Source organism: Diorhabda carinulata, chromosome 9, assembly GCF_026250575.1.
Source record: "Diorhabda carinulata isolate Delta chromosome 9, icDioCari1.1, whole genome shotgun sequence".
NCBI lineage: Eukaryota > Metazoa > Arthropoda > Insecta > Coleoptera > Chrysomelidae > Diorhabda > Diorhabda carinulata.
Window position 1 is genome coordinate 18112299 of NC_079468.1, and position 15531 is coordinate 18127829.

Consider the following 15531-nt stretch of genomic DNA (forward strand, 5'->3'; position numbering starts at 1 on the left):
GGGAGATGATTTTTTGATAATTAACTCATGGCTGGCGCTATTCAGATGACGTGCGGCTGTATCTCCATCACAATATACGAGGATGTATTGATATCTAGTTAGTCCAGACCAGTTTCATGCATAAACAAAATATTGCGTTATCATAGCAACGAACAATAACTTAATAGAAGTGTAAGTGTAAAGTTTGACGTAAAAAAAGTAAACCAGAGCTACGCAATAAATTAAAAGTAAAAAGATATCCACCGAAATTGTGCAAATCGAAAAATTGGTACTTGTATTTAAAAGTGTTAAGAGATAAGCAGATTTACGAAGATATGCTTAATACCCTTGGTGATCAATGTCCTTTGTATGCGACCGGGAAAAATTGGACTGCGTGTTTCAAAAGAGGTAAATTTTCCATTGAAGATTATGACCGATCGGGAAGGCCAGCCCTGTGTCAGTCCTCGAAAATATCGATGAAATTCATGACATGATTTTATCAGACTGTCGAATTGGGCTAAAACGAATATCTGAATATTTCATACGAACACGTTCAACATATAGTTCACGTCAATTTGGACATGAGAAAAATTGCTGCAAAATGCTACAATTTAAAAACGATGTAGACTTCTTAAACCGAATTGTTACCATGGATGAGACTTGGGTACATTTCTACGATCCAGAAACAAAGCAACAATCGATGGAATGGCGACACTCTGGTTCTCCAAGACCTTAGAAGTTTCGTGTCCAAAAATTTGCTGGAAAAGTTCTTGCTTCAGTTTTTTGGGATTGCCATAGAGTAATCATGAATGATTTTTTGGATAAGGGTGGAACAACAATCAGAGATTAATACTCGACATTACTGACCACTATATGGGAAAAAATTAAAGAGAAAGCTATCCAAAGGTGTTTCGTTTTTGCAGGACAACGCCCCTGGACACAAATCTCATGTTGCCATGCAAACAATTCGTGTTTTAGGGTTTGAATTACTAGAACACCCCCCTTATTCACCAGATTTAGCTCCGTCCGACTATAATCTCTTTCCTCCATTTTTTTTAAAGGTCTAGAGACATTGCAGCTTCGCCGTAATAAATGTATCCAATTAAGAGGAGAATATGTTGAGTAATAAAATATTTTGACATTGAAATTTGTTTGGTTCTATTGTAGGCTAAGAATTTTTCAATATATCCTCGTATAAATTAGAAAAGAATACGAAATTGAACTGATTTACAATTGTAAAGACATTACGGAAAATTACCGTAGTCAACAAGATATTATCATAAATTGTGCGTAAAAGGAGGTTGATTATATGATAGGAGTCTTTTTACAAAGTGCACGGTTAATTATAACTAGATGACTAAGAGATAAAAGAACCTTTGAATACTTTAGCGAGTTGAAAAATTCCTCTACTAAATGAATTATCTACATGACCGACTTATCTTTATATTCGTCGGCAAAGCATCTATAAGCAGCAGCGTAAAGAGCGGACTGGTGATGCTGAAAGTTTTTTCTTTGGAGTTCTAAAATAGTTTTAGTTCTAGTCTCACTCCTTTATTATAATGAAGGCACTTCACTTTAACTGAGAAAATTGTATTTAATCTGGTATGGTAGGAAATGATATTGCTTTACAGAAACGTGTAAGTTTGTTGAAGTTATGGTTAGAAAATGCTAAAGTGTGTGTGTGAAATTGGGGAGTGAGTAGATGACGTGAAAATAATGCTGTGACATAAGAAAAAAATTTCTCATACGACCATGGCGCCATCCTCACTTCCAACTTCGAACCTTCGAACCATTGGTCAAGTAGAAATCTAGCGTAGTCGCTGATAATATAGAATTCGATGGTACATGAGGTGTGCACAATTTATCAAAATAAAGGATTTCTACTATTCACCTCTGAAATAATTTCAAAAATCAATATTTCGAAAATGTATTCCGACGTTCTTCAAAGGAGCTATAATTCAATATTCGTCGAGGTATTAGCTAGGAAAGTAGTTGTTTTCTCTTCTATTTTGATACACTACTATCTGAAGACTAGGGTTAGCTCATACCCAATGGTTAACAATCCGTAACTTTTATATGGATACTATAATTCTTTGTCTGTTGTTAAGATAGTGATTTATATAAATGTATCATTTTAATTGAAGAGAAGGTTCATATATTAGTTGACATTTATACATAAGCAGGGACGGCTAGTGGCAGAGGTCTCAAAAACATTGAGAATAAATAAATGATAATTACATCATTACATAGTTTAGGTCTTTAAAAAAAATAGGAAAACGAGAAGAAATGAGAAATAAGACCCCTGAATGTGTGAAACGATCGAAGAGAGGGTCTAGGAGAGTTACAATAGATCAAATGATTAGCAAAGTAGATTCACGGCCTTTACGCGCCCTGACTAATCTAATCTAATTTACACAGTTAAAATAATAATAAGATAAACTTTTACAACCTTTTTTTTTCACTTGTTAGAAAAAAAACTTCGCTGTCGCCTTGTAATAACGGCCGCACTATTATTATTGTTACTAACAAGTTCACAAAATGGTTCCCTAGGTCGGCCATGTTCAGCTACTATGGAATTTTAAAAATCCGGTGAATTCGCGCGGCGTTTTTCGGGCGTCTATCACATTTTTTATAAATAACGAAACTCGTTTGATATTTATTTATCTATAATTTTTTAGTAGCAGACGGTTTATTTACAGTATTTCTTCTGAATAATTTTTACGAAAGTATATTTATTTATTTCTTTTGCTTCTTTTTGTTCCAGAAATTTGTAGAATTTTATTTATAAATTTAAATAAATTGTAGGGAAAAGAAGGAATTAGTAAAAGTAATCGCAGAAATTATTTAAGTGATACTTATAAGTAAATTATTAAAAGTGTATTGTATATTGTGTAAATAAATTAAGAACGTAAGAGACAGTTTTATTAATTCACCCAACGAATAGAAAGAGCGTAAATAAATACGAAAAACGTTACATTATTAATCTGAGAAACCCGAAACCGTTCTACGGGCTCTTTCTATGATATACTATGACCAACGTCTGAGCGATCTAAAACATTGACGAGTTTAAATGGTGAAGTTCACTGCATTCAATTCTGCGCAAAGCGTAATACGGTGGATTGACGCCGAGAAAATAGCCTTAAATTATAAGTGATTTGTGTGTGATTTTGTGCAATATGGAAGTTTCTAACTAATAAAGAAAAGATATAATTAAAAACTGTAGTCAATTACCAAATATTATTATAGAGAAAACTGTTGTTAGTAGGGTAAAAGCTATAAAAGAAGATTTATTAAAGACATTTGTACCAAAAATGATTTGTGTATGTACTATTGTAGACCATGTTTTAAATTTGAAATTTCCACCGAATATTAAACGCGACGTTCGAATACGGTGGTCGAACCTCATTCAGGGTTAGGATCCGCAATCAATTGTTAGGCGATTATCTGAACCCGGGTTATAGTTTCCAAAAAGTCCTCTTGTCAAGTGTATGGTTATCGGAGAAATTTTTTGTACCATAGATCTAAATAATTTTGAAATAATTTTCAAACACCAGCTTGTCAAAATTGTCAAATGTCATAGTTAAAATATTTCATAGCATTCACTGTTTGGTGTGTATTTTAGTTGAACGTGGATACTCATATACTTAATATTATATTTTAACGACAGATAGTATATTAAAAATGCCTCCCTTGGAGGTAGCAAACAATACTGGCAATGAAGAACCAGGACCTATCAATCCTGTAGTAGGAATTATATATCCACCACCAGAAGTAAGAAGTATCCTTTTTAAAAAACTGTTGTTTAACATTCCTATTTTAATCAAATAAAACAGTGATAAAGGTTTTTATTATATATTAAAATCTTTTTATTTTGTAGTGTTTCCTCTAACTTGAAATCCTGTTGTCCCACTATTAGTTTAGGTAGGTTGAATAAGTTTTTATAAAATATTCAACATTTTTATAATTTATTTTCCTGAACAATAATAAAAGATATTGTTGACAAAACCGCAAGTTTTGTTGCTAGAAATGGACCAGAGTTTGAAGCACGTATTAGACAAAATGAACTGGGTAATCCCAAATTCAATTTCTTAAATACTGGTGATCCTTACCATGCTTACTACCAACATAAAGTGAAGGATTTTAGGGAAGGAAAAGGTGAGTAGGAATACTGTTGCTTCAATAATTTCAGAATAGTGATTTGATTATTCTCATAAAGTAATTCTCTTCATAATAAATGATGAATATTAGCCATATCTGAGTGTTCGGCTAAAAAAGCCTCGAGTACTTTGATAAAAACAACACGAGAGCGATAAATCTATTACTGAATTGTATTTCTACTAATATTAACAAAGTTTATTCAAATATCATTTATAATCAATAATTTTGATCTTAGCTCAAGAACCAACTGCTGGACTAAATCAAGCAGTTTCAAAATTATCTGTAACTGCATCTGCACAACAAAAACAACAAGAAATCTTAAAACAAGTTGAGAAACCATTTGTTCCCAAAGACCCACCACCAGATTTTGAATTTATTGCAGATCCACCTTCAATTTCAGCATTAGATTTGTAAGTCTACAAATCTACTATTCAATATTTCAGTATTTCTAATATTTTTTCTTTTTTAGAGATATTGTAAAACTCACTGCTCAGTTTGTTGCTAGAAATGGTCGAGCTTTCCTCACACAACTAATGAATAGAGAACAGAGAAATTTTCAGTTTGATTTTTTGAGACCTCAGCATTCTTTGTTTCAATATTTTACAAAACTTTTGGAACAGTATACGAAAGTAAGTTGGTACTGTATTGAACATACAAATTGCATTTTGTTAACTTGGCTATAATCTATTTCAAACAAGTGTCCAACAATTGCTGCTGGGACACCTCCATTATATGTAGGGAAAAAAATGGGAATCATCAATTTGGTTTCTATAGATTATATTAACTACTTGATAATATAACAGTTTTACTGAATCAAAAACATGTATCAAATTATATTAATTACAAGTAAAAAGTTATAAACATTACAATTATTCAGAGACTGAAGGTAACTGTAACTATACCTTTAGTGTCTGAAGAAGATAACTTTGTTATTGAAATGTGCATTAGGCAGTATAATTATGAGTATTGATGTAGTTGTATGGTGTTCAGTACATTTCCAGAAATTCCAACGTCTTGTTATTACGTAATCTCTAAAGTTGAATCTACTTGAAAAGAGAAGAATTTTTTCTATTATTTCTGATAATTAAATATAGTTTCTTTCAACTTATTAGCCATGCCAGAAGCAATGATTCTATCAACCCTATAATACTCTATTAATTCTTCATCACTTTAGGCCTTTTTCTGCTCTCAAATTTTTTAAGTAACAATTCACTTGCATACTTCTCTTGTTTCAATTGACCTTTCACTTTCATCTTCACTACCGACTAAATACTATATTTCCATGTTAAAAATATTTTACAACCTGATTAAAGCATGATACATGATCTAAATATTTTTGTGTGTCTCGAACTACTACTGAACCAGTTTAATGTTTGCTGGAATGTGAAAATTTTTGTTCATTACTTCAACTTGATGCTGTTAGAACATGATTTTCATATTGTTCATGATCAAGTATTTACAAACAGTCTATTTCTACTTGAGAACTACTACTACAAATATTTCTACTTTTCTTCTTGATAAAATATTAGAATCTTCCTCTGTGTATTAGCTTAAATATTGCAAAGAATATGTATTGTAGTGTCCTTGAATATTCCACTGAACTTGTAGACCAAATAGTGAGTCCGATTTCCACTTGCTCTGTAATTGCCTTACCTCTACTTCTGTCCAGTATGTGGGATTTATCTAACTTATAAACAAAATATACTCTCTACATGTTTTATCCTATTTTCACAAATGAAGGTGTTCCTTGATTCGTGTTTAAGAAATTCCTAGTGCAGGTTCGGGTCCTGTCAGCAATTGAGTGGCTTCAAGCTGGAACAGTCATCAACAATTTCATTCTATTTGAATGCCCTTTGTTCATAAACTTTTCGTTAAACAGAAAATTAGTTTTAATGTTGGAAATTTTCAGATGGAATTATTATGAAACAAGCCTGATATACCATTATTGTAATGTCCTATTGTCTATTGCCATTATTGATTTTAGGTTCTTATTCCTCCAAAAAGTATGCAACAGCGATTACGTGATGAAGCCAAAACTGCAAAAGCAGTTTTAGAACTGGTGAAATATCGTGCAGAGTGGTTGAGATATCAAGAACAACAAAAAGCAAAAGAAGAAGAAATTTTAGAAAGAGAAAGAGGTAAGAGTGAGACTGAAGAATATCCAATTATTCTTTACAAACAATACTCTAATTTTGTAAACTTTCTGAATTTTAGTTGCATATGCTCAAATCGACTGGCATGACTTTGTCGTTGTTGAAACTGTGGACTATCAACCCTTTGAGATTGGAAACTTTCCAGCACCGACTACACCAGAAGAAGTAGGTGCCAGAATTCTGATACAAGAAAGGATTGAGGAAGGAGAAGATATTGAAATGCAACTTGAAAGTGACGATGAAGAAACACCAGCTGCAGTAAGAACCTCATATACCTATATGCTACTTGAACTTATCTGAAATATATATTTGTAGGAAGAAGGTCTGAGTACAATGCAAGATAAAACAAACCGAAAAGTACGTGACGATAATAGGGTTCAGGATATGGAAGAAGAAAGCTCAGAAGAAGAGGAGGAAGATGAAGGGGACATGCCTAAACCTCCTCCACCACCTGCAATACAACCTCCATTGCCACCAGCTCCTGATAAGGTTGTTGTGAAGAAATATGATCCAAAACAAGGTATAACAAATTATGTTACATTTAATTAATTAAAAAATCTATTAGAAATTGTTCAATACCATTTAGCACAGTATGAATAAACATATAATTAATTTGCAGCTGTAAAAGTAGCAAGGCCAACTGTAGGTGATGATTATCTCGTTTCGCCAATTACCGGAGAAAAAATTCCAGCCAGTAAAGTTCAGGAGCATATGCGAATTGGACTTCTAGATCCTCGTTGGGTTGAACAACGGGATAAACAAATCACTGACAAAATGAATCAAGACACAGTATATGCTGCTGGAAGTGCAATTGATGCATCATTAAAATTATTGGCAGAACGACGTACCGATATTTTCGGTGTAGGAGATGAAGAAACTGCCATTGGTAAGAAAATTGGTGAAGAAGATGTGAAAAAAGATGAGAAAGTAACCTGGGATGGTCATACTAGCAGCGTAGAAGCGGCAACCAGAGCTGCGAGGGCCAACATTACATTAGAAGAACAGATTCATCAAATACACAAGGTACTTTATTAATATTGTACAAATAAAGAATATTTAATTTTATTGTGTCATATGTGAATGAGATTTTGTTTGTAATTTCCTGATTCCTTTAGGTAAAAGGGTTGCTGCCAGATGAAGAAAAAGAAAAAATTGGTCCCAAGAATATTGGTGCAAAATCTGGGAAAATTAATATACAAAGTGTTGTAACAACCAAGCCACCAAATCCACCAGCTCAGGTAAAAATTTTATTACCTATAATTATTAGGCTCTGAAACATTGAACTCTAGCGAGGTACATAGGCCCATAACTGAATTATGCTTATGGTACATAGCGGGCCTACGACGTTATTTATGTTGAACCTTCTCCATAGCCCAAGAGACCGCCCTTGAAATATTACCTTACACTTAGAACATTTAATTTTTTTCCTGATTTTTTTTCTTAGTAAAGCAAACAGCTTTAAGAAGAACACCCCATATAGAGAGTAAAATAAAGAAAAAATTGTTGAATAGCAGTTAATAAATGTGATTTCTTTAGTCTTATTACCAATTTTTTTTACTAAGGAATTTCTAGTACAGTTGATTACATTCATACTAAAAAACACAGCTTACTATAATGTTGGGTCTTGAAACCTTGCATAATATCCAATTCTAATCGTCATACAGTGTGAGCTATAAATGCTTATTGTAAAAACAACTATCTTATTGGATATGGATATTGCTTTGGAACAATTCTAAACCAAATATTTACATTTGGCGAATTTGCTTCTTAATGTAAAATACCAATTCGGAAAAATCCAATAGATTTGAATTTATACATTTTATATTTAGTCTCTATTATTACAGTGATATTTAATTGAATGTAATATTTTAGCCTCCAAAACCACCAGTATCTTTAATTCAGACCCAACCAGCTCCGTCTATTTTGCCAACTCAGCCTCAAATGTTAACACCACAGCCTCCAATAATGATGATGCCCGCTCCACCTATGCCACCCATTAGACCACCACCTCTAATGAGTAAGTAGATATTTCTAAAAAATAATACTTTTTTATTGAAAATTGTCTCTTTTCTTTTTCAGTGTCGGGTCCTCCACCAATGACAGGTTTTCCAGTTGCACCAATACCTCCAGCAGTGGCTTCAGGTATTGGTATAACACCGATAAAACACATTAATGACGGCCCGTTAGATGATGAACCCAGTAACAAGAAATTAAGAAATGAAGATTCACTAATTCCAGAAGAGATATTTTTATCTAGAAATCCAGTTAGTATATTAAATAATGCTGTGGCCTATTTTGAAATTTGTTTAATGTTTTCTTTTTCCTTTATTACAGAATCAAATTTCCGTCAAAGTATCTATACCACATATGCCAGAGAAGACTGAATGGAGATTAACTGGAAAAATGGTTAGCTGGACATTATCGCTTGCAGAAACAGTGGCCAATTTAAAAGCTAAGCTACAAGAAGAAACAAACATGCCTCCAGCTAAGCAAAAATTATTTTTCGACGTAAGTCTATTATAATATACAGTGAAGTTGCTCTGAATTTTAAAGTTTGTAGTTAAAGAGTACAAAATAGATTTTTTGGTTATTATATTCTTTTTTTTTTCGGATAATATTAACAGTACTTATGAATCACAATCATATTGTAAATTTATTCATAGTTAACCTTGAATTGCAAGACAAAAAGACAACTATAAACCTTCAAAGCTTTTTCATATTTGTTAAAATCATTTCAACCTTGATGATAATGTCATCTACTAGTGGCAAATTCGAAAGCATCATTATACTCATTCAATAGAAAATGTTATAATTATCTCCAAACAAGATATTCCAAATTTAAAAAAGTTCCAGCAATAATTAATTTATTGAATAACAATTACAACTGTATATTCAAAACAAAAAACAAATACTTGGGGTCATGAAATAAATACACCAACTATTGAGTTTATATGCTAGGTATAAAAGAGTGATAACTGAGTTGTACAATTTCTCAGGTATGATCTCTAGTAGAGCCTAGCAGCTGCTGAAGCAACAAATGTAAAGAAATATGACCAAATGCATATTAATTTATAAAATGTAGTATTTGTGATTTTGAAAGTTATATGTTATAGCCATTAACAGATGAGATCATTTTATCTAAAATCTTCAGAATTTTATTAAAACGAAGTTTTTGTGATGACAGTTATGATAGGTATTTGGTGGGATCACTATGGCCATAAAAATTGGTTCCAAAAAGTTTCTACACCTAAAATCCATGCTGAATAATGGTTTATAACACACTACTAACTTACATGCTACTTTGAATTCCTAAACAACCATTTATTGGCTTAACACATTTGAAATGACGTGAAGAATTGAATAATATTCTAATTTTGGAAATGACTACTAACAGGTTGATTGGTATGTTACATCTCTTTGATGTATAAATTTTTGAACCATCAACCTTAGAGTTTTTCCATATTATGATTTATTATTTTGTACTTAGGAGTAATTATACTGAATGGATATAAATTTGTTTTATATTATTCGTTTGGCAAATTTTGAATGATATGTATCATATGGATAAAATTGTTAAAACCATTTTATTTACTAATATTTTTGTTTTAGGGTATGTTCTTCAAGGATTCAAATACATTAGCCTACTATAATGTAACACCAGGATCGATTATTCAGTTGCAGATCAAAGAAAGAGGAGGAAGAAAGAAGTAAAAATGTTCAATTTTTATTTGTATAGACTGGGCGCTGGATGGAATTGAGTATGCAAAATGTGAGGACTACAATTCAGTGTATAGTTTTGAAATCAGAAAAGCTTGCAGATTATGATTCTGAATGTTGCCAGGAGTCATATTGGTCCATTTTTGTTTTGCACCCTACCCCTATAGGTATCTAGTAAATGGACTGAACACATGCATCCAAATGAATTTTATAATTAAAGATACTCACAGCCAGTCAAGTGAAAAAGGGGCAGGAAAAATAAAAACAATATCAACTGATAAAAAATTATTTAATTCAAAAAAGCAAATTTGAACATATAAAAGAAAAAATTATAATTATCAATGTTTTTTATTCTGACAATTGTTATTTGCATCAAGAAATACAATCAATATTTAATTTCTTACAAGAGCAAGCCGTTGTCTTACAATTAGATGCACAGTTGAATAAACAATTCCAGCAGTGGTTGCTTGATCATTTGTCACAGGTACAAATTACCATCCTTCCTTTCATAGATTAAGAAGGTGTAATCAATAGGCTGAAGTTGAGTTTAGTCGGCCTTTACTCATACATATGTTTGTGCTGAAGCTCTTAATAGATGTTCATCAGCCATTGAGTGTTTTTGAAAAAAAAAATATATTTGCAAATGTTTTCCAATTCTTTTAGCTGTTTAACACTTAGGTTTGGATTTCCCAAAAGCTTCAAAGCTTTTAAATCACTTTTTTTCAAGCCAAATCTGCTAGTCTGGCAAAATACCACAAATATTATCTCTGAGGAATTGAACAGCCAGATGACATCCTAAAAGGAATTTCTTCTTATACGACTGAATGTGCAAGCTTGTTCCAGAAGTAAATTCCAAAAATGATTATGATATGACCTAGTGTAATTTTCACTGCTTGAAATATGTAACAAAACATCCTTGATTCCGCTTTTAAATGGTTAGAATTCATTTCAGGTACTTTAAAAAATGAAGAACCTTGTAATATGAAACATTTCGAATAGTAATAAATGTTTTATCACAAAACAAACACGACAATTTGTTTAGTTTTCTCTTCTTTACATTCATCATTCACATTGTACTGATATTGTCCGCCGCGCTTTACTTAAATAAAACATTCGACTGTAAAAAAACTTAAATATTATTAATTAGATACGCAAAAATAAACCGTTATTTTTTTTCTACTGACTACTCCAAGAGCTCTGACTCGATAACATGCCTAGCAGAGAGAAGGGTGGGGGTAAAGGGAAAGACAGCAGTAGAGCTGTTGGCGACATTTTATTTTATTTAAGGTACTAGGTAGAAGAATTTGAGCGTAGTTGCCGGTCCTCACATTTGGATACTCAACTCCAGCGCCAGGATTAATAAGTGTAGATAAGAAGATGAAATAAACGATTTAGCACAGTTTTATGTCTTTCATTGATTAAAAAAATAGTATTGATAACAGAAGGTGCAAGTTAATCTAGTCCATTCAACAAATTTTCATATTTTGCATGCCCTTTTTATTTTGAGAATATATTGATGTGTCGAACACACTACACCAACATTCGCAACTACACTAATTGTAAGTAGTGGATATTGATAGTAAGCAGTATGTTCAGTATATAAAATTAGAAGTTATTCCAAGAAAAACTGCATTATTCATTATAATTAAAACTTGACGAACTTTTGCATCAACTATTCAACTATAAAATTTCCAATAAGAATATTTATTGAAGTGGAAATTTGATTTTTCGATCATCAAATACATTTGCTATCAAATAATTGGTTACATTACATTATTCAATTATTGGATATTGACTTTTCTCTAAGTATTTTGGACTGCTTTGAGGACTATTCTAAGGCCTCAGATGGGTCCTAAAAGCAGTGGTCTGACTATAAAATAAAAGTAAGGTAGAACTTTAACCCCAACCTTTTAAACTTATGCATATTAAACTCAAAAACTACTGAACAGATTTTCATATGGTTTTCACCAATATTAAAGACTGATTCATGAAGTGAAATAAATTCTAGGGCTTTTCTCACACCAATCAAGTTAAGCGTTTGATGAGAAATGAAATATTTGTTTTTGTTATATCTCCGGTATGATTTCTTAGGACACATCTGAAACATAATTACATAATAAAATATCTTAATTAGTGCAAATTTTGTGCAAGAAAATGATAATTGTCCATTGTTCATTTGTTAGTTTCACAGTAGCAAGGGATAGATATCATAAGTGTATAAAAAGAAAAATTCTGTACCAGTTTTTGTAGCTCAACATTTATTTGTCAAAAAGATCCTGGGAGATCACTTGCAAGTTAGCCTTTTACTCTCGACACTTGGCACCAACTTCATTAATTTAACTGTCACGATCCCAAAAACTTGGGTTTGATAAATACTCAATTTTTTAGCATTTATTCTAATACTCATCCTACGACCACTATTGAATAAATTTGTCACTCACACACACATTTTCGTTGATCTTGCTGGTAAAGGGGCGTCCAGGCCGGTCGTCGTTTTCCACTCTTTTCCCACCTTCTTGGATTAACTTGTACCACTCAAAAACACCCGATCTAGCCATGGAAGCATTACCGTAGATCTTAAATATATTGGAGGTTTCTTTGCCTGTTTTACCAGCTTTACATAAAATTTGATGGCATAAAATTGCAACATGATTTTCTGTGACTTATTTCAACAGAGGTTCACAGTACGAGCGATCTGTTTTCTTCAACTGCTGGGATAATTAAATTTATGAAAAAAGAGATATTTTTATGTAATCAATATTGCATAATTACATATATCTAGGTAATTATGAAAATCGATGATATCAATAAAAATTAATATATAATATTCGTGATGATTTTTCTTGATTTTATGTATTTTCTATGAAAAATTAATTTAAAATAACATGTGTTATTTGACACTTTTTGTTCCGAAGTCTTTTGTCGGTTTTGTAGTTCTTGTAATACATTGATACTGCCTCAAATCTATTACCCAGTATTTTATTTTCAACTGATTTTCATAGAAAAGACCTAAAGTAAAGTAAAAAATTAAAGATAATTAATATTTATAGAGAAATTGGCACTGTTTAAATGACTTTAATATTAAAACCCTAATCATGAATAACATGAAAAAAGATATTATTTAGTCTTAAAGTTGAAATATTTGCTAATCATCATTTAAAGGTATCTATATTTATTTGATAATCCGGATTAACGAGTTTTCACAGTAAAAATAATATAAAAGGAATTTGAAGAAAAGCTACATTATCTATTATTATTACAATCACAATTCAACCATAGAATTTTTGCATGGAATATAATTTGCAAAATTTAAAAAATTGGTAGTAATGATACTTAGAAAGAGATATGATTTGTCAGAATTAATGAGACTTCCCTACTAAATTTATTTCAACTAATCAATCAAATGAATCAATTAAATTCCTTATTCAATGTGAGTTACCCATTTTCAAGGAATATGTCTGACCAATCACAATTTTCAGACTTAGTTTTTGTTGAAAAGTATTTCCCATCTGTGTTCTGAGGGTCATATATACTAAACACATCTTCAATATGTAAATTGTTAGGTTTTAAGTTTTCATACATACTATGTCTATCACTATAATCCAAATTTAAAGTAAGATATTTTAAAAATTTTTCGGGTTCAAATAATCTTGGTCTAATACAAAAAGTATCATCTAAAAATTGTAAAACAGAACTAAATGTTTTCAAATTATTGAAATACTGTCTTTTCTTTCTTGGTAGCAACTTTTCCAACATAAAAACTAAATGATGATGAAAACACTGAAATATAAGGTTTGGAGGTCTTTCTGGAATAGTACAACTTGGATGTTCCTGTTCTTTGGCATACTTGTCCAATGTTATGGTACTATTATAACAAATATCTAACCAGTTTTGTACACAATCTATTGTTGTAAGGGGATTATTAGCAAACAATGTTGGGTTTGTTAATATCCCATTAGCAACCATAACACCACTACATCCTGTGTACTCATGTAATTTGAAGCAATCTTCTAATGTTGTTATACCACCATTACCTACTACGGGCTTATCACAGTTTTCTCTTATCAGTCGTAAAGCATCTCTATTGATTTCTCCTACACTCTGTTGAGGATAGCGGGCATGAACTGTTAAGAAACTCACATCACATTTTTCTAATTGCCTACATATCTCAACAGTTTCTTTAATATCATATAAGAGTCTCATTTTAACACTAACTGAAAAGGGTTTTGGAATGCGGTTTCTACACTGTCTAACAATGTCATAAAGTAATTCCGGTTTTTTCAAAATTTCACATCCCAATTCTTGGTCTTTGGCCCATTTTTGGGGACAACCACAATTCAAATCTACTCCATTGCAATAAGGTGCTGCCAAATAAGCTGCACCAACAAAATCATGCACTGTATTAGCTGCAAATTGTATCACTAGTGGATCATCCAATGAATTTGTCTTGAACTCGTTTCTTCTAGCTTTCTCACTTTGACAAAATGAATCTGCTAAGATCATTGGAGTAAACGTTAAGTCACAATCATAAAGTTTTACCAAGTTTCTGAATTGAAGTTTGCTGTAACGTACCATAGGAGCACATATTTTCACCATCTTTTTATCTCGAAAAAGATCAACTATGTTTTTATCACTTTTAGTAGACATTTTTATTATAATCGCTAATTCTTCACAATTCTCAATTATATATTAAACATATTAAAGTTAAAATCAGGTTATGTTATAAACATAAACCATAGAATTTTATATTGTAGTATTGAAAATGGAGTGCAGTGACATAAATTGACTCAGACCATAGAGTAAATTTTTATTTTAACTCTATGCATTAGAAACTCATTTTTGGTGTCCTTATGGTGCAGGCACAAGAGAAAATTCACAGATGTACAATAACGATGGTTCACGTACGATTAAACAGTTTTTGTCTACATCTTAAATGATAATACCATTTCTAACATAGAAAATAGAGCTCTAGAGAATAGTGTTGATTGACTGCTTTTACTATGCTTGCTCTACCCCATAGGTAACTTTTATACGGAGCCCGAAGCTTGTAACCTTCCCTGGATTTTCGTAATTCTAGAGAAAATATATCAATGGCAGATCTAATAGTTTTTCAAAGTTTTATTTTTTTTTGGGGAATTTTTAAAATTGTCTACCACAATGTCAACTGCGAGATAATGCTTGCAATTGTTAGTTTCCAATAGTAATAATAGGATATGTTCAAATTTCAAAGCGGCAGACGCGGTCAAATGGATTCAGAGTTCATCAAAAATTGATACTTGTCTTACCTGATCGTGAGTCGCAACCACCACTTTGTCTCTGTGAGTCTCCACCTCATATATGGTAGGTATAAGGGCCTCTATGTAAAAAAAATCAGGTCTGGTCTAATACATATAGCCCACGGGCTTTTAGTCTTGGCAATAAAAGTAGGTATTCAATTATATATGGATTTTCATTTTCCGATATAAATTATTACAACTATTGTTCTCATTATCGGTTATGCTGGTGCTTGTCGAAGAGAAGAGCT

The 15531-nt window shown here is 31.8% G+C and overlaps 2 protein-coding genes across 2 annotated transcripts; one reads left to right on the top strand and one right to left on the bottom strand.

Annotated features, from left to right (window-relative positions):
- The first annotated feature begins 3545 nt into the window (after nucleotides 1–3545).
- Nucleotides 3546–11406, top strand: LOC130898182 (splicing factor 3A subunit 1). The gene is made up of 13 exons (XM_057807270.1): nucleotides 3546–3757; nucleotides 3970–4134; nucleotides 4373–4547; nucleotides 4607–4766; nucleotides 6122–6275; nucleotides 6352–6548; nucleotides 6606–6810; nucleotides 6910–7313; nucleotides 7406–7528; nucleotides 8163–8307; nucleotides 8370–8554; nucleotides 8625–8798; nucleotides 9900–11406. Exons 1-13 carry the CDS (start codon nucleotides 3661–3663, stop codon nucleotides 9999–10001), a joined length of 2286 nt encoding a protein of 761 aa, XP_057663253.1. The 5' UTR covers nucleotides 3546–3660; the 3' UTR covers nucleotides 10002–11406.
- A 3-nt stretch (nucleotides 11407–11409) lies between these two features.
- Nucleotides 11410–14764, bottom strand: LOC130898189 (tRNA-dihydrouridine(20a/20b) synthase [NAD(P)+]-like). The gene has a single exon (XM_057807281.1). It carries the CDS (start codon nucleotides 14652–14654, stop codon nucleotides 13443–13445), a length of 1212 nt encoding a protein of 403 aa, XP_057663264.1. The 5' UTR covers nucleotides 14655–14764; the 3' UTR covers nucleotides 11410–13442.
- Between the last annotated feature and the right edge of the window lie 767 nt (nucleotides 14765–15531).